Source organism: Neurospora tetrasperma, assembly GCF_000213175.1.
Source record: "Neurospora tetrasperma FGSC 2508 unplaced genomic scaffold NEUTE1scaffold_2, whole genome shotgun sequence".
NCBI classification, from domain to species: domain Eukaryota; kingdom Fungi; phylum Ascomycota; class Sordariomycetes; order Sordariales; family Sordariaceae; genus Neurospora; species Neurospora tetrasperma.
In genome coordinates this window covers 1622957-1646973 of record NW_009799100.1, presented here as the reverse complement: position 1 = coordinate 1646973, position 24017 = coordinate 1622957, and the positions used below count along the sequence as shown (strand labels likewise).

The 24017-nt window shown below is 50.2% G+C and overlaps 6 protein-coding genes across 6 annotated transcripts; 3 read left to right on the top strand and 3 right to left on the bottom strand.

Annotated features, from left to right (window-relative positions):
• Positions 1–2050: 2050 nt before the first annotated feature.
• On the top strand, positions 2051–5225 carry NEUTE1DRAFT_99120 (uncharacterized protein; the record flags this gene model as incomplete). Its single annotated transcript, XM_009850920.1, has 6 exons — positions 2051–2142; positions 2700–3053; positions 3147–4009; positions 4116–4141; positions 4222–4561; positions 4639–5225. The coding sequence occupies 6 exons, from the start codon at positions 2051–2053 to the stop codon at positions 5223–5225; spliced, it is 2262 nt and encodes a 753-aa protein (XP_009849222.1).
• Positions 5226–6588: 1363 nt separating this feature from the next.
• On the bottom strand, positions 6589–7269 carry NEUTE1DRAFT_39623 (uncharacterized protein; the record flags this gene model as incomplete). Its single annotated transcript, XM_009850503.1, has 2 exons — positions 6589–6970; positions 7151–7269. 2 exons carry the CDS (start codon positions 7267–7269, stop codon positions 6589–6591), a joined length of 501 nt encoding a protein of 166 aa, XP_009848805.1.
• Positions 7270–8139: 870 nt separating this feature from the next.
• On the bottom strand, positions 8140–13115 carry NEUTE1DRAFT_99118 (uncharacterized protein; the record flags this gene model as incomplete). Its single annotated transcript, XM_009850919.1, has 7 exons — positions 8140–8920; positions 9007–9752; positions 9943–10020; positions 10753–10846; positions 11007–12145; positions 12221–12595; positions 12687–13115. The coding sequence occupies 7 exons, from the start codon at positions 13113–13115 to the stop codon at positions 8140–8142; spliced, it is 3642 nt and encodes a 1213-aa protein (XP_009849221.1).
• A 713-nt stretch (positions 13116–13828) lies between these two features.
• Positions 13829–14298, bottom strand: NEUTE1DRAFT_78474 (uncharacterized protein; the record flags this gene model as incomplete). Its single annotated transcript, XM_009850918.1, has 2 exons — positions 13829–13906; positions 13973–14298. The coding sequence occupies 2 exons, from the start codon at positions 14180–14182 to the stop codon at positions 13829–13831; spliced, it is 288 nt and encodes a 95-aa protein (XP_009849220.1).
• Positions 14299–15093: 795 nt separating this feature from the next.
• NEUTE1DRAFT_99117 (uncharacterized protein) lies at positions 15094–17831 on the top strand (the record flags this gene model as incomplete). The annotated part of the gene is made up of 6 exons (XM_009850917.1): positions 15094–15127; positions 15226–15551; positions 15752–16552; positions 17030–17482; positions 17604–17666; positions 17712–17831. The coding sequence occupies 6 exons, from the start codon at positions 15094–15096 to the stop codon at positions 17829–17831; spliced, it is 1797 nt and encodes a 598-aa protein (XP_009849219.1).
• Positions 17832–18395: 564 nt separating this feature from the next.
• Positions 18396–19292, top strand: NEUTE1DRAFT_38501 (uncharacterized protein; the record flags this gene model as incomplete). The annotated part of the gene is made up of 1 exon (XM_009850451.1): positions 18396–19292. The coding sequence occupies one exon, from the start codon at positions 18396–18398 to the stop codon at positions 19290–19292; it is 897 nt and encodes a 298-aa protein (XP_009848753.1).
• Positions 19293–24017: the final 4725 nt, after the last annotated feature.

Here is a 24017-nt window from a genome sequence, read left to right as displayed (position 1 = left end):
TCTGGTCTAGAGGATTGAATGATGGTGACCTCCGTCTTGCTCGCATGCAGTGTTGTGAAGAGGTGGGTTGGGCGGCCTGGCTCTCGATAGCGGATGTGACTAGAAACTACGGCAATCTAGTTGCTGCGTTGTATGTTACGAGAGGTCTTTGAAATTGTTATGGATGCAATTAATGACCAAGTATGAATCCGAAAAGTATTACTAAGGAAGAATATGGTGTAATTTATCTTAAAAACCAGCATATTCACATCATGCACACGCCAAGGGAAGTTGACCCGAGGTCTCGAGCTAACAATCAAACCAGTATTGGATTGTACATTACGTGTGGATTTGGGTGGTGCCCCACCACAAATACAAGTCTAACCGGCTTGGGGTGTTTTATCTCGGCACTTCGTACGGCCTCTTCTTTGAACCGAACTGTCCATACCTATTGTTCTACAAGCTGAGTGCATTAGTATCAATCTTACACCATAATCACAACTGTCTTTGGTCATTAAGCCTTCATCGCAATTACGCAAGCTTTGTCCCGGAAGCTACCGCCAGTTTAACTCACACTCAACCCAGGTTGATCGACTCCGACCGAAGTCAATGGAGTATTGGGGGTGGGAGGACGATTCTAATGATCTGACCCCGTTTCGCTGGCGTCCAACAACTGCACAAACTAGGCCAGGCAGCCAGGTGACCCAGGTATTCCTTCCTGGGTATTGACACACACCCTGCCCGAAACACTCAAAGAAGAACGGGAGGTCTGATTCTTCAATAGATAAGAGGCGTCAAGCATGGGGGAACGACGAGTTGGGTGGTACGTATTTACGATTTTTTTGTTGGTTTAACCGGGATGGAGCATTCAAAGTGAAGGAAGGAACCAATGCAGGGGCAGTTCAAAGTAAAATGTGCCTGCCCTGTTCAGTTGGCGAGTCCATGTCCACACAGGTTCCAGCTTCGCCTGTGTTTTTTAGGCACTTGCACTCTTCAATTGTGTACTTTTTGTTTGACCCGGCAGCGTTGTATGGATTTCGGTCAATTCAGGTTGCCTTTTCTTGGCTTGCACCGTCGGGCACTTCAGCTTCATAATCTTGTCGCTTCCCGACGGGACGGTGGAGGTTAACTCGTTGGTCACTCGTTTGCCTCGGCAGCCGCATGAACGGGTGACGGTGGCCTGGCAACGTGTCGCTTGCTCACACTGTCCGATCCTGTCATCAAGGTCCACGCTCAGCACGTTCGGCAGTAGGCGGAGACTGGGGAAGGCCTCACTCAACCGGACCCGATGTATGGGTTTGCTGGCCGCCTGCCGCTGGCGCATCTAGTCCTCTCCACGACTGGCTAGATTCATCATCCATCATTTGCGACACAGCTCGCGTCCAACGCAATTGCCGCCGCATGGTTGATTTGGGCCTCGTTTAATTCCCAATTCAAGAGCGACACCGCCCGACGCTTCCAGGCTTTTCAAAAAAAAAATCTGAAGTGCCATGTCGCCTCTCTGGTGCGCCCGCTAACCAAGAGCATTCCATCTGAACCTTCGCTTCATTATATCTCCAAACAGTCGCTTGCATCCTGCTTTCCTGCCCATCATCGGACCATGGGGCTGTGATGGGACTTCGTCAACCTGTATACAAGTGTTCAACTTATGCTCTCAAAAACCTCAAACACCGAACCGGGCGGATCGTACGAGACTAACCTGCAACCTTCGACTCACCCGCCTAATCACAACATTCACGAACACCTCGGACGAGCCGAGGCGACACCGACGGGATTCACTCGCAAGCCACAGGCTGGGACATATTGATTTCCTCGAATTCGGGGGAGAAAATAGAACCTGCTCCACGCAAGCTGCCCGGCACATGTTCCGCCTCGCTATTCCTGCAGCTTCGCCAACTTGCGTCTTTTCGTCGTCAGCACGTATCGAACTACCTGGCGAAGCAAAGCCTGAGCCATGAGTGCCTCTAACCCGTGAGTTACTCCAATTTGTGTTCACGGACCACCATGATCTTTCCCCATCACGCCTTGTTCTTATTCTCGTTCGTGTTCATTCTCTCTTCATGCCTTGATCATGTACCGGTGGTTTACCCACTCTCAGATCTTGGCCATGTCGAACCACCAGATCGACCTGACGTCGCTCCCGACTACCATGCATCTGACCAAGTTTTGAGCCGCATCCCCGATGTTTCATTCTCTTTGCGGGGTGGGTGGACTTCTCAACCAGATACACTTCACTTCGCGCACATTGGGAGATTCTCTCTCAGGCTTCACGTTCCATTACATGCAGAATTGGGTTCCAACGAAGCACCTCGTTGTCCTGTTCTTAGCCGGTATCTGGATCATTTTCGCCTGGTCTACTATCTTTGGGCAAGACTACGACCATCTTCTCTCCTCACCATTCATACAACACAACTTCCACATCTGGTCTCGCTATTCAAAGTGGTCAACACACCCATCCCCCGCTCACTAATATTACCAAAAGCGCCCTTCTGTTTTCTTTTTCTTTTCCTCGTCGTTATCACCACCGTAGGCGTAAACCTACCTCGGTGCCCTTTAGCCATGTTCACACTCTTAAATCCCGTTATACTCACTCACTCGAATCAGGGCGAAAGTTCCAAGGAAAAAGAAGACGGGACAGGCTGGAGACAACCTCTTCCACATCATCATTCAGAGACATGGTTTCGTTGCGAGAGATATAAAGATACTAATTTCCTGGGCAGGGTTTTCGTCGACGACGGTTGGCCACCCCCTGCTGTACTACCGGTGCCAGAACAAGGGCCACAACGTGACCAGGACACGTTTCTGGCCACAGTTATAAGCCTTCTACCGGATGTTTGTCCAGATTACGCCCAGCAGCAGGGTCATGCATGCGGATGGGATTCAGAACTGTTCCTTAATCGTATCTTGGAGGAAGAAGGCAACGGCACCAAATATCCAAGACGCGTCAAGAAAAGAAAACGAGACGATGCGGATGTCGGCGACAACGCGAAAGAGTCGAAGCTGCAAAAATTGCACGAAAAATATGAGGGCCGTGTATCCCAACACCATAGAGACCACAATTATAGCCGCGTCTGGTGAGTCTCTCAATCGTCGCTAGACTCTGGAGACAAGTCTGGATTTTACCCATTCACACCCGAAAGTTGAAGCCATAACTAATCCTGGACCAGCCGGCTACTTCTCAGGGAAGCTTTTCCCAAAGCATATGTAGGCGACATCGAGGAAGCAATGTTAACGCACAACTCTTCGGTCTATCAAACGTACTCAGCCCTACATGAGGATTTTTCGAAACCGCATGGTGTCACCTTTCGCAGGAAATTGTATCCCAGACACAAGAACAACATCGAAGAGGTAGCAATCGATAAAGAAGATATCACTCTACCCGGCAGAGAGGCACAGCAAGAATTTCTCGCAGCGCAGGAGGTATGTTCAGCAAAACTAGCCAAGGACGCCGCCAAAGAAGCCCAGGAGAGGGAAGACAAGAAAAACTTCGAAAACGCAAAGGCGGAAGGTGCCATCACCGAATGCGGGTGTTGTTTTGACGAACTTCCCTACAATCGCATGGTGCACTGCGATGGTGACACTGCTCACTGGTTCTGCTACGACTGCGCTCGGCGGCAAGCGGAAAATCAGATTGGACAGCAGCGGTATCATCTAGGTTGCATGTCTATGGATGGCTGCGAAGCAACTTTTTCCAGAGATCAAAAAGACCTATTCCTGGATGACCGCCTGAAGCGTACCCTGGACCAAATCGAGCAAAATGACAGCATTCGACGTGCTGGTATCGAGGGCCTGGAGACTTGTCCATTTTGCAACTATGCTGCGGAGTATCCCCCAGTGGAGGTCAACTGGGAGTTCGAGTGCCAACAACCGGAGTGTGGGGTCAAAAGCTGCCGACGTTGCCGTCAAGAAACTCACATCGGCAAGTCTTGCGACGAGGCCATGGCTGAAGCAGCCCGTAATAAGGGCGAGGACGCCAAGCGGAAACTCGAGGAGGCCAGATCATTGGCTATGATACGGGAGTGCTACAAATGTGAGTCTTCATTGGAATTTCCTCTGATCGTCTAACTCAGGCTAACCGGCGTAGGCAATAACCGATTCATCAAAGAAAGCGGTTGCAACAAGATGACTTGTCCCAGATGCAGAGCCATGCAATGCTACGTTTGTAGGCAGCCTTGCGATTATAACCACTTTGACGATGTGAACAGAGGTGGTAGAAAGGGCAACTGCCCTCTCTTTGAACAGCAGTCGTTGGATGATATTCACGACAAGGAGGCTCGGGAAGCTGAGGAAAGGGAACGAAAGAAGCTACTGGAAGCGGACCCCAGCATTGATGCTAAGGAGCTTGAAATCAAGTTTGATGAGAAGCTTTTTCCGAAACGGCAGCAGCATGCTCATCCTAACGGTGTGCGTGTTGCTGTAGCCTACCCCGGTCAGGGTCCGGCTCGTCTTCGGCATGCGCTTGCGGGTGGTATAGTAGCGCAACCCCAAGTGGGTGGGCCAAATCAGGCCCAGCCAGGCATGCCAGGAGCTGCACATGCACATGTGCAGCCCGTGGGAGGCGAAGCCGATCTTCTACAGCAGTGTCAGTATTTTGTCCTCTTCGAGACCTTGCTTCCCATCCAGCATGCGAATGCTCGACTGACTTTGCTTCTGCCATAGACGTAAGACTAGGACTGCCGCCGGGACCAGTGCGGGACCGGGTTATGGAGAGGTGGGGGCGCCGATACGCACAACTGGCAGCCCAGAGGAACCGAGGACCGGTTCAGCCACAACATGGCCAAGTGGCCAACGGCTACCCCAACCAAGGAATGAACCCAGGACATGCAGGCTATGCTGCCCTTGGTATCCATCCCAACCCCCATGCTAATCCTGCCCTCAATCCTGCTCCCAATCCAGGTCAGGCACCACAGGCGTTTCCGGGGGTTGGAAACCAGGTCCTCCATCACAACCATAATGACCATCACTACATGCTTAACGCGCATTTCCCGGCCAATGTTCCACACTGGAATCCGGGCGGGCCAGGTCTCCTTGGCCTCGGCCTTGGCCCCCTTCCCCCGAACGATGGATTTGGTCTGCCCCAAATGGCGCAACTCGCTGCGCCAAGGCTGGCCGCCCATCCTCCTCCTGTGGCCGCCAACAATATACCAAACCCGGGCGTCAACGTGCGAAGCCTTGGCCGAGCCCCGGTAGTAGCAGTTCCTCCTAGACAGCAGGTGCCTGTTGTCGATCTTACTGCTGATGAATAGGCGCCAGAGACACCGGATCACCAAGGTCAGGTAGCTGCACGGCCTTCTGGACAGCAAGTACCTGCTGGGGACATGAACGGGGTTGACTTCGTGGAGGTGGTACATCTAGTCCATGGCATCCTTGGCTTCCGCTTCCACCTCCCCCTAATACGGGTTCGGTCCTCATAGACCCGGTTTCTGACCGGGTTGCGGAACCTAGGCCGCCTGGAATGGATCCTGATTCCAACCGTGCAGAGGATGTTTGATCGGGTGATGTGATGCTCGCTCCGATCTTCGTAACGCTTCACCATGCCAATGATGCTGCGTTTCGGTCAAGGGAAACTAGATATCGGCCTTGGCAAGCCTGATCTGGTGGATGGGGCTGGACGAGAGAAGGTATCTTGTCAGTCCAAGTTATCTTCGTTGATGACTCGTTGGTTCCTGTTTCATGGCATCTCCTTCAGACGTCAGCAATGTCGTTCATATGCTACGGTTTCTGTGAAGTCGTTGAAGCGAAATCTTCTTCCCAGCTTGCGGAAAGGTAACAAAAAGTCAAAGAGGTGGAGAGGAGGATGACGATTCACTAACACACGTTGGCATCATTGGCGTGGCGTGAGCGTTCATCTGGTATTTCCTTCTTTCAAAAGAGGCAAAACCGAAAGAGAAACGCTGGTTACATTCAGCGTCGTTGCATTGTTATTGTTTTATTTCTTTTTTTGAGCGAGTATAAAGCGGATTTGTTGGTATCTGATCTGCATTTCCAGACGGGAGCATCGCCAGCCATTTAGTTTGTGCTTTTTTATCTTCTCGCCCTCCAAGACGTTGCACATTGCGTGGCGAAGCGTACTTAGCAGTAACATTGTAGATCTCATGATACCCCAAATAGAGTAAGATCATTGTGCGCACATAAATAGCCATGTATATAGTATGCTATATTTCAGTGATATGTCTTGTTTTGTGAGGAACATGGGTGAAAGGACGAAAATAAGTCACTGACATCGCAATCGTGGTCTCCGTTAGCCTTCAGTGTGTAATGTGTTGGCATTGAGGCATCAGACATACCTTCACAATATTTAAACGTCCCCATGATAGAGAGGTAACGGACAGACATGTCCATCAACTTGAGCAACTGAAGAAGGGCACTTACTAATATTCAACCAGCGTCTTCAACAACCAACCGTTTTCAGCCCTTGACTCGAACCAGAACATCTCGCTCTTGCCCTTTTTTTTTTAATCCAAAATCTTTTTTTTGTTCCTCCCAGGGTATCACAGGTCTTTCTCAAAACGCACCACCCCCAGTATTTCCCTCCCCCCAAACCCCCCCCCCCCCCCCCCAACTAAATGTGTCACAAAAACATCCACAAAACCATGGACATCACCTAAATTAACGCCCCCGTGCAAACTTCTCATGCCACTTCCCCCTCGCCTTCACAGCCGGCGCACTAGCGCCTTCCGCTTCGGGAACTAACTCGATCGTTTCATGGAGGGTAGTTAGGGTTCGGAGGCCTGGGATAGGTATTCCCATCCCTTTTTCTTCTTCTTGATGTTCTTGTTGTTGTTCTTGTTCTATGTCCATCTCGTCTCCCGGTTCTGTTGTTGTCTGTTTATTATCTGGCCGTGGTTGTGGTGCAGTTTGAGTAGTAGTAAATGGGGATAAAAGAATGAGCCCGTTGGAGGTGTTCTTTTGTCGAAGGGAGTAAGTCTTGGGAAGCCCGTCGATGGTGGTTTTGAGGAGGGCGGCGGTGGGGGAGGGGTGGAGGGTTAGACTTTTGTTGTCGGGGTTTGTTTTTGTTAGTTGAGGTATCTATCTGTTGTTTGGGTGTTTGGTTTCATGTTTTGGGTGATGTCGGGTAAAAGGGGGGATAGTTTGGTCGGTGAAAGCCGGAAGGGCAGCGTGAGCGCGAGGGAGGTGTCCACAATCGAGGAGAGAAGGTAGAGAAGCTTACGTAGGCGGGTTTTCCGATTCCAAAAGTTCAGCTAGCTCTGAGGGAAGTTCGAGGAGTTTGTAGCCTACGCCGTCGGGCGCGTGGGAGAGCGGGATTCCCGCGTTCAATTGGGTAGACATTGGTGCGGTTTTGGTTCTTGTGATGTTTCGACTACAATCGGTGGTGTTGATGGTTCAAAGAGTTGGTGGAAGTTGGTGGAAAGTAGCGTGTCCGGCGTCGCGTACTTGAGGTTGTGATTTGGATGTCACCGGGAAGTTCGCCGATGACGATGCTGATGAATTGGAGAGACGCGAAAGTGTCTCGCGAATCCACGTGATGGGTCGGAAGGTTCAATACCGCATTGACGGGGGTGTTTAAACGCCCCGTACATTGCATATATTGAAAACAGTAGTTATGCATTTATGGGACGTTTCTCTACTCATGCACCCAATTGGAGTATCCATAGCGATCGAAATCAGGGATGATTATTCAGCCATCGAGGTCTTTCCACCAGACTAACAGCGGACGGTCACCTATACTTATAGCGCTCTCACAGGGGGTTCACACTTCAAACTCGGAGATGATGACACCACTCCTCATACCACACAAGCTCACCCGGACCTGGGGGGAGAGCTACTTGGTATTCACACTCCATTCATCAAACTGGCATGAGCGGAAGCAGTTTCGGACTTTGGTCATCGTTTATGCTGCTCTCTGATGATCTTGCGATGAGGTTTCCAGCGCTATCAACGACGCTGAAGACGATGAGCTTGATGAGTGTCCTTCCAGACTTCGACAGTCAACATGTCGTATTTTGCTTCATTACATCACCTAACCAGACAACTCGGCCACTTGAGCTTGCACGTTGAATCAGGTACTCGAAATGTACGCACCAAGCAAAGGAAAGGAGGTTAACGATCATAGAATCTGAAATTAGAAAATCGAGGTGACAATCTGGAGGAGGAAAAACCGCCTGCCCAGCACGCAGAACGACACGTCCAATCTTGCGCCTACCTGATCTTGACCCAATTCCCCGGCTGCGAATTGTCCAGATCGATGTATTCGCCAAGCATCCTTCCGACGCCTACTCTTTCGTACATCTCCGTCGGCAGCGAACTATCCCGCAAAACAACAACCAGAACATAGTACGTAGTCTTCTCTTTCGGCACGTCATTGTTCCTCAATTTTCCAACCAGCACACACTTCAGAAGTGCGGTCTCCTTCGACACCTGGTTGGGGATGTCGTATATGATATCAAACTCCTTTGATCCCGTCGTTCCCATCTTGAACCTCCTCGTTCTGGCACTCAGTTCTATCTCCTTGGCTTCCTGTTGCTGAGGTCCACGTTGTATGTCAAGGGTTTGGTGTTTCGTCCAATTCCCTTGGATCTCGCTGACGTCCCAGTCCACTTCACCTAGTGGCAGGTCAAGGAAGTCAATGCCACCATCGTAAGCCATCCATGACCAGGTGGGTAGGCGTGTGTGCGTGTCAGGTGGAAAGCTGATCTTGTTGAGGCTCGTAACTTCTGCACCGCGCTGCCAAAGGAGACTCCGGGGTAGCAGACTGCGGCTGTCGTCAAAGACGCCGAACCCACCGGAGGACTTGAGATCTCGATGAAGGCGCTTCTCAAGTGCAGCGATGGCTACTGGCCGATCTTTCTTCCAGGTGAGGTTGAGACGGCTGTAGTGTCGATACAGGTCCTCGTAAAAGCGGATTTTCTCACCACGGTTGCTGCCAGCGCCAGAGAGTTTTGATGGGAAGTTGGGATCACCGAGGTAGGACATAAGTTTGCTAAATGGATTCTGTTAGCATAATGTATCCAAAAGCCGCGTGCTTACAATGCGTACGACATTGCGTACGACTGGGGGTTCACATACTTATCCATCCGTGTCAGCGTCTCACATCTAATTCCATCACCGCACTCCCAGTATGTCTGCCATTCCGTGAAATAGATGGTTCGCCTCGCCAAGGCGCGCTCTTGTAAGACCCATCCTCGCTCACTAAGCGGGGAGTTGAGGACGTGCTCCTTGAAATCGTCACGGAAGCGGGAGACATACACTCCCCCTTTTTCGCTTTCATTGACGACCTTGACGTGATCGCACTTTCTCCTGGGGTTGAGAAAGCCGTCTCCCTGTCCGCGCGCACTGCTTGCAGCGATCACGCAGTAGGCGGAACTAAACACGTCCTCCATCTTTGCGGATTGCTTGTCAAAGTCTCCGCCAGGGCCCTGGATAATGCACATGGAGTCAATCCACAGATACCGAATACCCAGCCCACGTGTGGTTTTGACCGCATGTTGAAAGGTTTTGGGAAGGTTATCAACGTGGATTCCTCTCATGTGGTCTCGGCGATTCAATGCGGTGGTGAAGAAATGCTCATGCTTTCCCCAACAGTGGGAGAGTGCGATGTAGCGGAAGGAATCACCCTTCTGCGTCTCCCGCAGACGGATGGTAGTATCGTCCATGGTTCCAAGGTCAAGGACGCGTGTTGGAAGAGGTGCATTCGACCACGGTTTGCACTCATGGTGGGTGTCGCAGTATCTTAGCCATCCTCGCAAAAGTGCAAAGTGTTGGTCTTCAGATACCGTAAGGCCCGGCAGGCCAATCTTGACGGTGTCTTCCAACTGCGTTTCTGTTTCGCAAAGGTCAGCAAAGATTCTGGTCCCCTTCGCGTGCCGGACATTGTTCAAAACAATTACCTGGGCTCCGGCAGAGAGAAAGTACGGGTGTTGTCTGGTCATTAAGACGCAACATCGATTCCTCGCAGCTGAATTTTATGAGCCGGGTCATTTTCGGATCCCAGGAAACGCATACATCCCATCGCAGAGCGCAGAACTCGCAGGTCTCTTGGTTCCTCCTGAGAGCCCCCCAGGTGTCTTCGATTTGAAACCCCTGTTCGAAGAATTTCATGTTTTTACAGTCGACACACAACTTTGATGGGGGCTCTGGCCATAATCCATCGGTACCCATGGCTGAAATTGCCATCCGTGCAAAGTCATTGTCGACAGTGTATATCGTGCGATCGAGCTAAGGAGCAGAGTCAATATCTGTTGCCAGTCATGCATCCCGCTCTTAATCACCTATCCTCACATGACGCAAAGGGAAGCAAAGAATTTGAGAGGTTGGATGGAGGAGGAATGCTGGCAAGTTAAACATGGTAGGTATCAGCCCAGCCATAGCAGTTTCCGAGCGCCAACTCCGGGCTTTCTGCTATGCTGAGCTGTGCTCAGGGTTCTTGTCATGGGTGGTGGACTAACAGAACTGGCTCACCTGTACCTGTTCACATTGTCAGCGCCACTGCAACGACCAAAACGGGATAAAGGAGAGGACTTACTACCTATAGGAGTGAGAAGGGTTCAGCAACATACAACAGTCACCAATTCAAGGACCTTCTTAACTTACCCTCTACGAGTGATAACGGGATTAGCGAACATGTTATGCTGCTTTCTGAAGATGAAGATGTTATGGAGCAAGTCCACTTACATACTGAATATTGTTAGCAACATTACAACTGGAATCATGGGCAGGAATAGTTTACTCACCTCCTATTTCGGCATATGACACCGAATCAGTTAGTTGCTGTCAAATAATTCATGAATTCAGTAAGTGGACGCTATAGCTTACGTACCGTGCCAATCTGGGATATTTGTGGTTAGTCGAGTCATTATCACAGCCTCGGATCAACAGTGTGCATGACGGGAATACATACTCTTTTGGTCTGCGTCGAAGGCAAAACTAGATCAGGTATGTCCAGTACCTGTGTCTCTCTTCGTGTCTCCCTTGGAGGTAAAAGACCGCCATTGTTACCAACTCCACCCGCACGCGGAAGGGCTAGAAATGAATCACCTCCCGATGGTCTGGTTCTGTCCGTGGTGGACAAGAGCTTCAGTAATTCTTGAGTGATCTGAGCACGATCACCCTGCCCCGTGCACCAGTAGTGCTGACTCCCTTTACCATTGGCTACAATCCTCTTCATCGCATCGAGAAGCTCTTCGGAAGTGGCACGGCCCCTTGCCGACAGGTTTTGGGCAATCCTGGTGTCCATGTCCCCTCTCTGTGAAACGAAGCCATCTTCGATTTGTTCCACCTGAATGCTGGGAATGTCATTGATCGTGCTATCGACACCCTTGAAAGTTTCCGCCCGCTGGAGCTTCTTCGTATCCGGCCCAAGGTGAACCACTAGTAGTCTTTCTCTGACTAGTCTGATGAGTTCGCCTACAGCAGTGCCGTCCTGGCACTCCGGATCACTTTCCAGCATGAAGTTCATTGTCTGTGCCACGGTATCGTGCAGTTTTGCAGTTTGGCCTCTCTTCATGAACCAGGACCCGTTAGATTTGGTGGTGATCTGAACGTTGAACTGCTTCAAGGTATCGTTTCCGTAGAGTAGCCAGATGACGAACTCTAGCATGACACATCCCATTGACCAGATGTCGTACCGCGTTGATCTTGCACCATCTTCATTAGTCGCAGCTTCGGGTGCTTGATATCTGTGCGTTGTGTACTTGGCACTTGTTTGATGCCGATAACCAGTAGCCTCAACGTGATATTTAGTTAGCCCAAGGTCAGACAATTTAAGCGTGCCAATATCTGGGTGTTCGTCCGAGGACATGCGGCCTGGCGTACTGAACGAGAGGATGTTGTCCGGTTTGATATCACTATGCCGATAAGAGCCTTTCTTTCCAGGCGTATGCAGCTTGTTGAGTGCTTCGGCGAGTCCCTGAAACTGTATCATTATTTCCTGAACAAGGGATGCTGAGACTCTCGGATTTGGGTAGCTCTTCCAAAATGAGTTGAGGTTGCCCTGGTCAGCCCAGCGGAACAAAAGCAAATGTTCCGGCCCCCTGTCGATAATGACACCATGAATTGCGCAAATGAAATCGATGATGTGAGGGTGGTTCATTTGGGATATCTCATGGTGTATCTTTACTTCTTTGTTCCACGCCACCTCTTCTTCACGCCGTTCGGGAGTATCCTTGGATTGTTGAAATTTGAGACGTTTGACGGCTATTCGCGACCCCTATTTTGTGCTGTCAGCGGGTTACTCACTTTGGTGTGCTGAATGATCACAAGATGGGATCGTTGAGCTGCTCACCTTCAAGCCAACATCGGTAATGTTTGCCTCGTGGGGGGTAACTTCATACACAAACCCAAAGGCACCCACATCATCGACGATCTCATTTCTGTCAATGAATGGGAGAACGGTGTGTCCCCAGACTTCCATTACAGGAGGTCCGGGTGGCGGTGGAAAGGTTGGCGCAAGGAAAGCCCATTGCTTGGTCAGAAAAGTGTTGATGTTGACGTCGGTCCGCCATATCGGAGTCTTTCCCCGTTTCTTTTCCAGAAGGTCGTCGAGTTTCTGTTCATCGAGTGGTAACGAACGGTCGTCAATGGGTTTCCGCAAGAACTCGTTAAGGGCCGCATGTAGCTTCTTGTAGTCGAGCCCGGTAAGTAAAGCGGTTGCAAACAACTTTCTTGCGCCCGGCACGATGAAATCAACCATTGTATCGAGTTTGGGGGGGGTCAAGGTGGATTCCATTGCGCAAGAGTTCGTGGCGGACCGCGTCCTTTGTGAGCAATTTATCTAGGACGCCTTCTGGCAGGAAAACTCGTCCATATTGTAGCGGACTTTTGACAAGACTGTTCTGGATCTGATCGCTCAGGGCTTTCACCTCCGGTTCTCCGTACAAACTGGGGTCGTCTGGTTCAGAGTCACTAGAACCCATGCCATTGTCATTGATTCCATTTGCATCGCTGACAGAGCTAGAAGGGTAATGAGTGTAATTAAGGTTGCCCGAGAACGAAGATCGCAAGCCCTCTTCGGCATGCGCTGCTTGGCTGCCAAGATGGTCGACATAGTTGTCGTCCAGACGGAGTCTCTTGTATGTCGGCCTCAACGCCAAGTCTACGACTGAAGTAGCGAGGTTGTGGGGATTGGTCTCCGAGAAGCTCCGTTGACGTTTTCTATCAGAGGCGGTGAATGAATCCATATTGTGAAGTCGAATAGTGAGTGAATCGAATCAAGCCATGTTTTGTATAGAGGTACGTCGGGCTGTGGATGAATGTTCGTGTATCATCCTGTCGGCATCACGCTAGGGGGCACCGCATGGGTCTTATAGATTTACTATCCCCAATCCTTCCAGATTTGAGAAAATACTTTTCCTGATGCCAGATGCCGATCATAAAGCTCAGCCTGATGAAAAGACACTGACACAATCTTCCCAGTATTGGACAGGCTGAAGAGGCAACCAAGTGGAAGTCATCACCCCAACGGCAATAGCAGATAAGGCAATTGAAGGCAACCTGAAGGCAACCACACCTTCCCTACTAGGTTCACTGCACTAGAAAGCCCCATGCTTCTAGAGTAGCAATGAACTGCAAGTTCCCCCCTTCCCCCAACTCGAAGCCTCCCAATATTTTCTTGACATGCATGATTTCGCGCAGGCTAGCAAGCCACGGCGCTTCGAGAGCCTGCTCCTTCTCGATGTATGCAGGAGGCAGGCACAAAGGAGGCCACCAGTCATGATTTTCCCTTCAATTTCCTTCGATGTGTTGGGCGGTACAGATGAAGATTGACAAGGTACTACAGACAAGGTGCGCGGACCAAGACAGGAAACGATGGAGAGAGGAATCAAAGCTTAGGTATTGACATGGATGCAGAGTGCCTTGAACCCGTCCACCGGTACACCGAAATCCATCCTCGTCACAGCCCTCTACACAGTGATATTTCTGTCAAAGATAGCCTTCGGGGAGTGCCAACGTTGTAGACACTCCGAATCATCTGCCGAAAATAACATATTTGTAAGTTTGCGAGCCAGTGAATCAGTCAAACCAAGCATCTACTCACCGATACCTCGTATTTTCCGACCCCAAATTGCGTCCTGAGCAATGCTGCCAGTTTCACTGGATTTGTTATCCTCGCCGGCAATTCTTGATAGACAAAGGTCTGTCCTTGGTATCCAGAGGAAACTTCAGGCTTGCCATCCATATTCTCGTTGGTATCGCTATTGTTGCTCTTGTTGTCCCCAGACACCGAGTATTCATCAAGTCTTTCCATTGCTGATTTTGTTGTTACCTAGTGTATCTCAAATGCAGATGTTTCGTTACTCTAGCGACTCTTTGTTTGGCGTGATCGGGCGTGTATGTGAGATGATACGATGTCGTCAAAGTTAGGTTGTTCTTGGTATTGCTGGAGCAGAGAAAAGACATCATGGCTAGAGAGCTTATATATCTCACAGACGCAAGATCTCAAAAGCATATCCCTTGGAGGCAACTCATTGTAGTCTGACATGCTCAGAGAAAGCCTAACACGGCGCCTACGCTATGCCTTTGCCGTATAGGATGACCGGCGTTAAGCGAGACCAAGCCTCTTGAGTCAGTGCAAGTCTTTTTGCACTTGAGTTATGACACTACCGGGCCTCACCTTCAAGATACCTCTGTTCCAAATGCTTTGCAAGGCGCCTTACCCAATTGACATCGCCCTTCTCACCGAAACGATGAAAATCGGGATAACAGGATGGGGGCCATGTAATGCCACCCTGAAACACGAATCGAAAGCAAAAGCCACCGACCACACATCTGCGCATTTCGTACGATATCTACATGGCCGCCTAAGCCTCGTGAGCAACATTCTGTTTTCCCGTTTTTCCATTTTGGGTAGACGCTTGTCCCGTCAAGCTGGTCAGGCAATGGGCCATGTAACCTACGAGAAGCCACCTGCCACTCATCCCTGACAAGCTGAGTTGTATGCTGTGATCCAACCAACAACGCCTTGTTTTAAGGATAGCAGTACTGTCTGTTCTCAGCCTCCTTTGACTTGATGTCTCGCATTGGCTATTCCTTGGAGGCAACCTACGCCCTGCTTTTCAAGATACGGTATCGAAAGACCATTTAAGCTTGGTGCGCATTACCACCTGTCTCCATCAACACAGGCTTTCACAACATCCGACTGGCGTTCACCGTAATTACATGTCATGGAGGCTTCTAACAGTGTGCCACATAGGTGAGGGCGAGCCGTTTCCTTCTCGCTTGGAGTTTCTGGCAGTCAAGATTTATCAGAGTACTGCATCGATTCTGACAGCAACAGCACCTCTGACGCAGTACACAACGCTCTGAGTTCGGATTCTGCTAGCTACCCCATTGTCCGCATTATCCAGCCAGCTACCATTGACTCTACACTTGAACAAAATGGAGAAAATTTGCCAGCCAGTCTAGTCATTCAACCAAGTCAAGACTCGTACAGCTATCTCAACTCCGACCTATCTGATTATGACGAGTGGGTTTCGCCATCACCGAGCGATATCGGTAGCTCAGCTGAGGAAGATGATCAGAACGAGCATCAACTCGGCAATGATTGGCGCAATGAGTCGTACCACGAGCGGAGGCCCGAGATTGAAGAATCGTTTGAGGAGTTGGTAGCTCCATCGGTACGTCGTCAATCCGTTCTGATTTCCGAAAATGTATCTCATCTTTGGAGGACCCCACTAACTTTTGTTCAAAGCAGCAAATGCTTTCGGAACCTTACACATCTGTCAGTAACATCCATCATGTTCGCGTTGCAACTGCTCCCTTCCGGGGACGTGGAGTTCCTGTTCTGGAAACAGCCAGAGCGTCCGACATACACCAGGAGCCCAGCGAAATCAGCGACTTGGGTCAACGTATGTACAATGAAGGCCGCACGCGTATAACAGACAGCCTGGTTCAAACTCCGCTGGTGTCTGGTGAAAGCAGGATTTTCGCTATTCCAAGGAAATCACTTCAAGATCGGTTATTCGAGGCTTTACAGAGAAAGAACAGCACTACCCCTCTCGCAAAAGGGTTCTTCCCAGCAACCGCCCTCTCCACCATTATCACGTTCAGAACGGTCAGGGAGGAACTCCGAAGACAGCAATCTCTTGACAACTACGACCTTGACAAAATATCCCAGTTTGCGCGAATGATTTGCACTGAAACACCCTGCACAACGTCCAATGACAACGAACCGGGGAAGATACAATCCTTTCGCAAAGTTTTTGCTATCCTAGTGATGATGGACAAGGTGCCGGCGATTGTCAAGTTCTTGGAAACGAACGTCAATGATTCGGATCTTCCGCTCAAAGCAAAATACCGTCGCCATGGCGGTATATACGATCTTCGACGTCGGAAAACACCAGAGGTCAGGTTGAAGTGCTTTCCAGAGCGATGGGGCTGCCTTTTATTGAGCCAATTCGAAGAGATGCAGTGGACAACCTTGGCTCCTTTTTTCGGAAAGGCCCGGCCGAGCACCAAACATCGTGTCCTTCATTATCGTCTACCCGAAAAGGCTATTCTTCCCTTTCTCGGTGATGACGAAGAAAGCCCAAGCGAGGAATACGAGTTCGCAGGTGGAGGCGGCCGAGTCTTCAGGGTCAAGATTCATGCTGACCATCATACCTTCCATGATAGACTAGTAAGTGCAATGAGACAATACAATTGTGCCTACCTCTAGGTTGTCAAGAAGAAAGAAAGGGCTGATGCCGATTAGTGCCCCTGGGCTATTCCTGTTACACACAATGCTATCACACCTATTGGCCCAACGAGCGCCATGCCGAAAAGAAACAATGATTGCGCATGTCAATTCGCAATCAAGAAACTACACTCTAGAGACAAAGCACTGTTTCTAAGAGAGGTGGATGTGCTCAAGAAATTCAGCAACGAAAGACATCAGCATCTGATCTCTCTCCTGGCCACCTACGAGCAATCACAGAGCTTTTACCTGGTTTTTCCCTGGGCAGAGGCCAGCTTAGACGGCTATTGGCGGTTCAAAAACCCGAGTCCCAACTTGGACAATGACACCATACGGTGGGTTGCAAAACAATGCCACGGCATTGCTCAGGGAGTGTCTGCGATTCACAAATATGATTCATTTGGATTGAACCCCTCCCAGTGTGATCGATACGGATATCATGGCGACATCAAACCCGAAAACATCTTGTGGTTTCCAGACAGAAACGAAGGTCCAACTGGATCATCAGCCTTCCAAGGCGGAACTTTAAAACTTACAGACTTCGGTCTTGCTGCTATCAGCACCAAGCGCACCATGTCGAGGATCCGAGGAACCATTATGGTATCGAGATGCTATTGCGCCCCAGAAATTGACTTACCCGATGGTGGTGGCCATGGGCGACAGTATGATATGTGGACGTTGGGTTGTCTTTACATTGAGTTTGTTACCTGGCTGATCGGCGGTTGGAGGCTCCTCTCCGAATTCACTCATGCACGGAGTGCCGTTGACCAGGCTTGGTGCTCCTTCAAAACAGACACCTTCTTTACGATAAAGGAGAACTTGGACAGCCCTGACAGAGAGATGGAAGCAATTGTAAAGCCACAGGTTACCAAGGTTCGTCTACTTTGTTAAATCAAAGCCCCCTCTTCCCGCTCCACTTGCTGCCAAGAAACCAACAGCCACACATCCCTTCCCGCAAGGTCATAACATTGTGATTACTTACACACTTCCACAGTTCATCGAAGAACTCCATGCCAATCCAAAATGTACCGAATTTCTCCATGAACTCCTCGACACGGTACAATCCGGCTTGCTCATCGTCAAGAAGCGCAATGGTAAATAGCTAGAGAGGCTAAGCAGTCAGCAATTGTGCGGAAAACTGAACGATATGTTGAGAAAATGTCTAGATTCTGATTCGTATGGCTGCACGTCGTGTCCAAGGGAGAAAATCAATGTGAGCTAATGAACAGCGCCAACAATATTACAATGAAGACCCTCAGCTTTCGGCGGAACGCTTGGAAGGAACCGCATGGGGTGTGTCCAGAAAAATGCATGATTCGCTTTCACTTTTGACTTTTATTGCCTCAGACTTAAGCCAGATGACATTTCCAAGACTCAAATTAACAAGAAGGCAAGGAGGTTCCTAAGCTCCCACGTCATTCAAAAAGCATTGTCTAGGTACCCACGATGCCAGCCTAGCAGCAACATCACACCAAAAAGCTCCAATCAATGTTTCTTGGAAGTAGTGGATGAATGTACTAGTGTATCTTCGTTGATGCAGTGCGAAGTATAAAGAAGTGCAAAATCCAAGGGCCACATGGGTATGTCTCGTCTCTTGGAAGCGCAGATAACATGAGAGTGCCTACTATTGTCAGGGAAGCAAACCAAGAGTGTGTTAATTAAAACACAAAGGAGTAGGAGCTCTGTGAGTTTGAATCCTGCTCATATAATACTTGCCTGATGATATAAAAGTCAAGATGTTGTAATCAGCTGTCAAAAACCACGATTAAAGTAATCAGCATTCATCATGCCGCATAGCACCAGGTCTGAGTCAATCAGGAACAACACAACCATGAGCAGTCTCTCCGCAGATGCATATACCATAGCAGTAGATCCAGAAGTAGCAGGGCTCATTGTATCAGCCACTAACTATCCCCCAATCAATGGCCATCCTCCAACCAACGGCCACCTCACCAATGGGTACCATCTCGACGAAAGCAATACAGGCGAAGAAGTACAAATGCACTCACCAGCCCACAGAGCCGCAACCGGTAGCTCAGGCCAACCCTCCAACCACATCAGAACCCCAGGAGCAGTAGCAGGAGCCGGAGCAGAAACGGGGGCAGTCATCACTGGAACAACCATCAACGGCACCCATATCAGAGACATTACCATAAACGGTACCCACATAACCAGAACCACCATATCGGGAACTCACATCAGTGGAATCACAATAAACGGTACTAACGTCATTCAAACAACCATCAACGGAGTTCCCACCAGCACTAGCGGCACAACCATCAATGGAACCAACAATAACAACAACAACCTAAACGGTACAACTCCCATCTCGAGAGCTCCACCTCCTGTCGTCGACGAACATGAAGCCGAAGCCGAAGCAGCTTTTGCATCTACAGGCGCACCAAGTGTGATCACCTCCAGCTCTAGAGGTAGTAACGAGCGTGGAAATACGAGTACCGTCCACGAACGAAGTGGATCCACTAGTCTTGACACTTTTGGAGTAATCATTGTTTACCCTAGAGCAATGTTCGACATTAATCCGATTAGTCTTGGGGATCTTTTGAGGAGGGAGTTTGGAGATCCTTGGGAAAGAGATCCGCCTGTTTGGGAGATTGAGGTGAGTACCTACCTACCTACCTACCTACCTACCTACCTATCGGGACCTGAGGTTTTGGAGAAATAAAAGGGGTGGCTGAGATGGAGAGAGGAAAGGGTGAGAGAGCTAATTGAGAGGGGAGGGGAAGGTGCTTCAGAATGGGAGTTTCAAGGTCACTGCGCCGAGAGCGTTGGCGGGTGAGGAGGTTTTGTCTTGTGAAGGTTTTTGAATAAGTGGCAGTGTTGGACTGTTGGAAATTCGGAGCAATTGGGATAATGGACTGAGGCTGAGAGTCAGTTGAGGCTCTCGTATTCTCATTCGAGGGAAGGGTCAAGCATCCGGCGGCTTCAAGGACAGGGACTGTAGAACTGGGCATGGATATGATGATTGCGACTGGTGCTGGCCACTGGATAGTAACCACAGCACTTTTCTCTCTCTTCATTGAGCCAATTGACACACGTTAGATGAGAAAAGGGACAGGTAAATAGACATCTTAAGTAACCTCTTGAGTAGTAAAACGTCTAACATATGCTGCGAGGTCGGAGGATCGAAAGTGATGCCGGTGTAGGCGGCGTCAGATGCATTCCGCTGGATGACTGTTCCACGAACAATCACGGACAAGGGCATCGCCCTATTGCTTCGAGAGCCCAGCGTCTGGGAGGTCAAAAACTTGAGCAGTTTATCTTCAGCCAAGGTCTATCAAATTAACATATTCTTCCTGATATATGAATTTCTTCGACATCGCTGTCTTTTCGATAACACAATAGGAGGCAAACGCTTCTCCCAAACACATAACTTTCCACAGGAGCATCCCATTCTTCGACGTGTAACTTTCTTCCGTGAAGGACAACAAGAAGATGCGATCGGCATTAGTCAACACAAAAAGGAAACACCGGTAATTGTCTTAGCGGCGCAATGAGCAGAGTCGTGTCGGGAGTGAGCCGTCAAGAAGCGAAGTGAGCTTGATTAGCAGCTCAAGAAAACATCACCGCACCATGAGGGGGAACCGGGTGTAAAAGCTGGATAGCGGTAGGTTCAACCGAAGCCACCGACTTGTACATACCATCCCATGGCATTGATTCAGATTCTCGGCCCGAGTTCCGATCGAGGAGATGGAAGGTTCATCCCAGTCAAATGCGCTTGCCACAGGAATAATCGAAAGAGCATGATGCGGTGACGCCAGGCAGGTGGGCGGCTCGTACGCTAAGTGCTAGACTTGGGATACATCGATCCAACAACAGGCCAGTTGGACAATCGAGCCTTCCTAACAATAATTCTTTTTGGCAGGTTCTGTGGCAAATCTCAATTCGAAAAAGACAGTTATAGAAGGAAAGGTCATTTTCACATTACTTTCAGTTTCTTTTGCGCGATTACAAGAAGAGGATGACGTTCAATACGCCGAGTGACTAACATGAGTTCTGCATGAACAAGAAATCATGTGTTGGGAGTTTAGCGTCCTGCATTGCTACTGCCCCTGAAGCGGAGCGGTAAGGCCCCTCACGCGCCTCTGTACCCAACAGTTAGGTAAGCAGCTGTGCATTGTGTGAACGACACAGTGAAGACGAGGACTGAATCATGTGGAATACGTCTATCCTTTCGTGATCTGCTTGAGATCCAATAGTAGGCAAGTAGATTGATGACGATATTTAGAAAGAGCAAATGTCGGTGGGTAGAGGTCGGTGCATCAGGACACAGATCGGTTTATCTTTGTTCAGCTAGGAGCGGAGATCCAAGTTCGCAGCGACATGTTCTTGGGGTTATGACGAGTTTCCTTTGATTAACTTCTTTGGTCAATGAGTTCAGGGGAAGGAAGGCCAAAAGGTCCCAGTCCAGAGTACTAATGGTTGAGTGTTGGGTGCAAAATGACTGACCACTAGGTGCAGGTTGGGGACTTGGAGAGTTGGAGGAAGTTGGGGGATGTCGTTCTTCGGTCCACTCCGAGGAGAAAAAAGGGTTAGGGTTCAAAAGGGGGGGATTGTGGTCATCCAATGTCGGCTGGCACCGTGCAGGGCGCCGCTCGGGAAGCTCGCCAAAGCCATTTCTGCCATACAAATCGTTGCTCTCAGGGGTCACCGTTGAAATACTAAATCGAGCGCATCATCGTGGAGAGAAATGTCTCGCGTAGGGTGTTCATCCGATATTTGATGGTGGTTATAAATATCAACCATGCGAGTGCCCCTTACCCGGTTCCGTAGCCCCTAGCTAGGAGGTCAAAAAAAGACTATCGACTGCGAGAAATACTCATCGCACGACAACGATGGAGATGTGGTGGTGGTCTAGTGGATGGCCCATGGATGTTGGATTGCCAGAAATGCAAGGCTGACCAAGGCGGACGTTCCCGAATATTCGGATGGCGGGTGTGATGTCGATCATCGATAAGGAATGGCATGAAGTATCCGGGTTCGGGTTCGGGACGCGACCCAAGAAATCCAAGAATAATTCATGGCAAAGAAGAAGTCGAAGGAGGCTGAGTCGTTGGTACTAGCCCGCGCATCGGCTGATATAAGTAAGGTATACCTCTTGACCTTAATATCAATATCATCGTGCTTGTGAATGATGGTGTTTCTTTGCAGAATTCCTGAACGAGAGTCAGGGGCTGGAAAATGCCCGGAATGGAAGGGTTGGAGGTCGCGATGGTCGTCAAAACAAGGACACAATTCAAAGCCCTGGCGTTCATGCGGCGGAGTTGTGTCGTGTGCCTGGATTCGCTGAAGCTTCCATCTTCCCAGGTCTGCTGCCCAGTGTTTTGAGTGGTGGAGTTCAGGCACAAACGACCGACAGGGACCGGGAACGGAAGGGTTAAATGTCTATAATATAAAAAAGCTCGGACCACCTGCCCGACCTTCTCTCCGCCAAAACACAAATGCCAAGGCCTTTTCAGCGGGGAGCGCAATCAAACTGTTCAACAACGTTCACACTTTCAGCTTCCTTCTCTCTCTGTTCGGTGGGGTAAAATGACCCATTGGGAGAGCCAGATGCACGCCGTGAGGGCAAAGCCACAAAGTTACACAAGAGCCAAGAAAGGGATCGGAAGAAATCAAGAGACCAGGGGGATCCACTCCAACAGGCTTGTGGTGTATGTATGTAATATCCCTTTTTGGTGAACCACGGACGCGTGGGTTGACGAGCAGAAAGGCGAGAGTTCGGCGAAAAAAGGTTGACGGGGAGCGTTGGGCGGTGCATTTGCGAAAACCACAACGAAGCTATTACTGCTAATTTCCAGACGTCCGTTTTCCGCATCATTCAGTTATAGAGAGCGTCACCGCCCGGTAGCTCCGATATCTCCCCGACAAAGTGGAAGCGGTAGCGGTCGAAGGAAGCAGGGCAAGCAAGCACCCCCGGAGCCCCGGTACACGGTACATCCCGGCCACCGGCCATCGGTCAAGGAGTCTAGCTCCAGCCCAACTCCACGGCAGCTCTCCAGCTCCAGGGCAGCACCCCATGTCGCATTGCTTGACATGATCCTCCCCCCCGAGCCCGTAGTCCCCCGTTCCCCGTTCCCCGTCCGTTCACTCAGGCCAGCTCGTTGTTGTGTCTTGTTTCGCACTGATTTCCTTCCTTTTGGTCTTTCCCGTTCAACGAACCAAACTTTCAACCTCCCCTCACATTCCCTCAGTCCCGACGAACCGGGCTCACGATTACGCTACGTTGCATCGTCGACCTGCGTCCAGTCCAGTGGTAGTGGTACCAGTCCCGTCGCTCTTGCATGTTGGGTTCCCGTCTGTAGAGGAACCATCGTCACTGCCTGCTGCTCTTTTTGCAGCTTGCGCTCGCTTTACCACCAGTCGGTCACTCACCACCAACCAACCAACCAATCAACTAGTCCATCGTTTCTCTTTTCTCCCTTCTTTTCCAAATTACCATGCACCAAGCACCATCACGTTCTACTCAGCTTTGAGTTCGTTGTACAAATCACGATTACCACAACATACTACATACATTACCTTCTAATCGGCACAAATATTTCCAAGACGCCAGCTGCTATATCGACGAGCCGCATACCTTAGTACCTCCACATACACCGTAATATTAGGCCCAAAAAAGGAAGAAGAGGTCCCCTGTCGCGGCTTTGGTCCAACGCCGCCAGCGCAATCTCTCTTCACTCAACGTCCAGGTACATGGCCCTTATCCCAGCTCCATGCCCGGCCTGCTTCTGCGCTATTGTTGTTTATTTACGATTTCGTCCCCAAAAGGCGGAAATCACTTTGGCGCCACAGCTGCAGTGCAACTCTCTTAAGCTCGACCTTGTCCGCTGCTAAGTCACCGTGTCTGCAGGTCTGCACCGCCAAATCCCAACCACCACCACCACCACCACCTGCCTACCTACTTTGACCTACCCAGCCAAGGCCAGAGCCGCCAAAGACATACCGTCCCGACCTCTTCACTTAGGATACGTACCGATTCAACCTGCACCGACCCGACTGCACACGGATTAGAGACAGCGCGACCGAGAGCCTTTTCGAGACAATTTGCTCTTCCCAGGGCTTCGCTATAGCTGCCACCAAGTCGTCCTCCCTCCCTGCATACTGCCGCCGTCGATAAGCCTATAGCTCCCTGATTCCGACGACTCGATCCGTCTGTTTACTTTGCGCCTTCCCCCCTACCTCCCTGGGGCTGGTCCCGACGAGAGCCTCTCACAGAGTCGACGCCGCCTATACCCCCAACACATCTCCCGCCAAGTCGCAAGTCATCAGTCGTCTGTCGCAAACCTTGTCGCCTACCTCCCCCTTCTTGCGCGACCATCTCTCCACCTTTCCCCCCCCAATATCGGCCGCGAGAGCGTCATGAGCACGGCGACCAATTGAGGCCAAT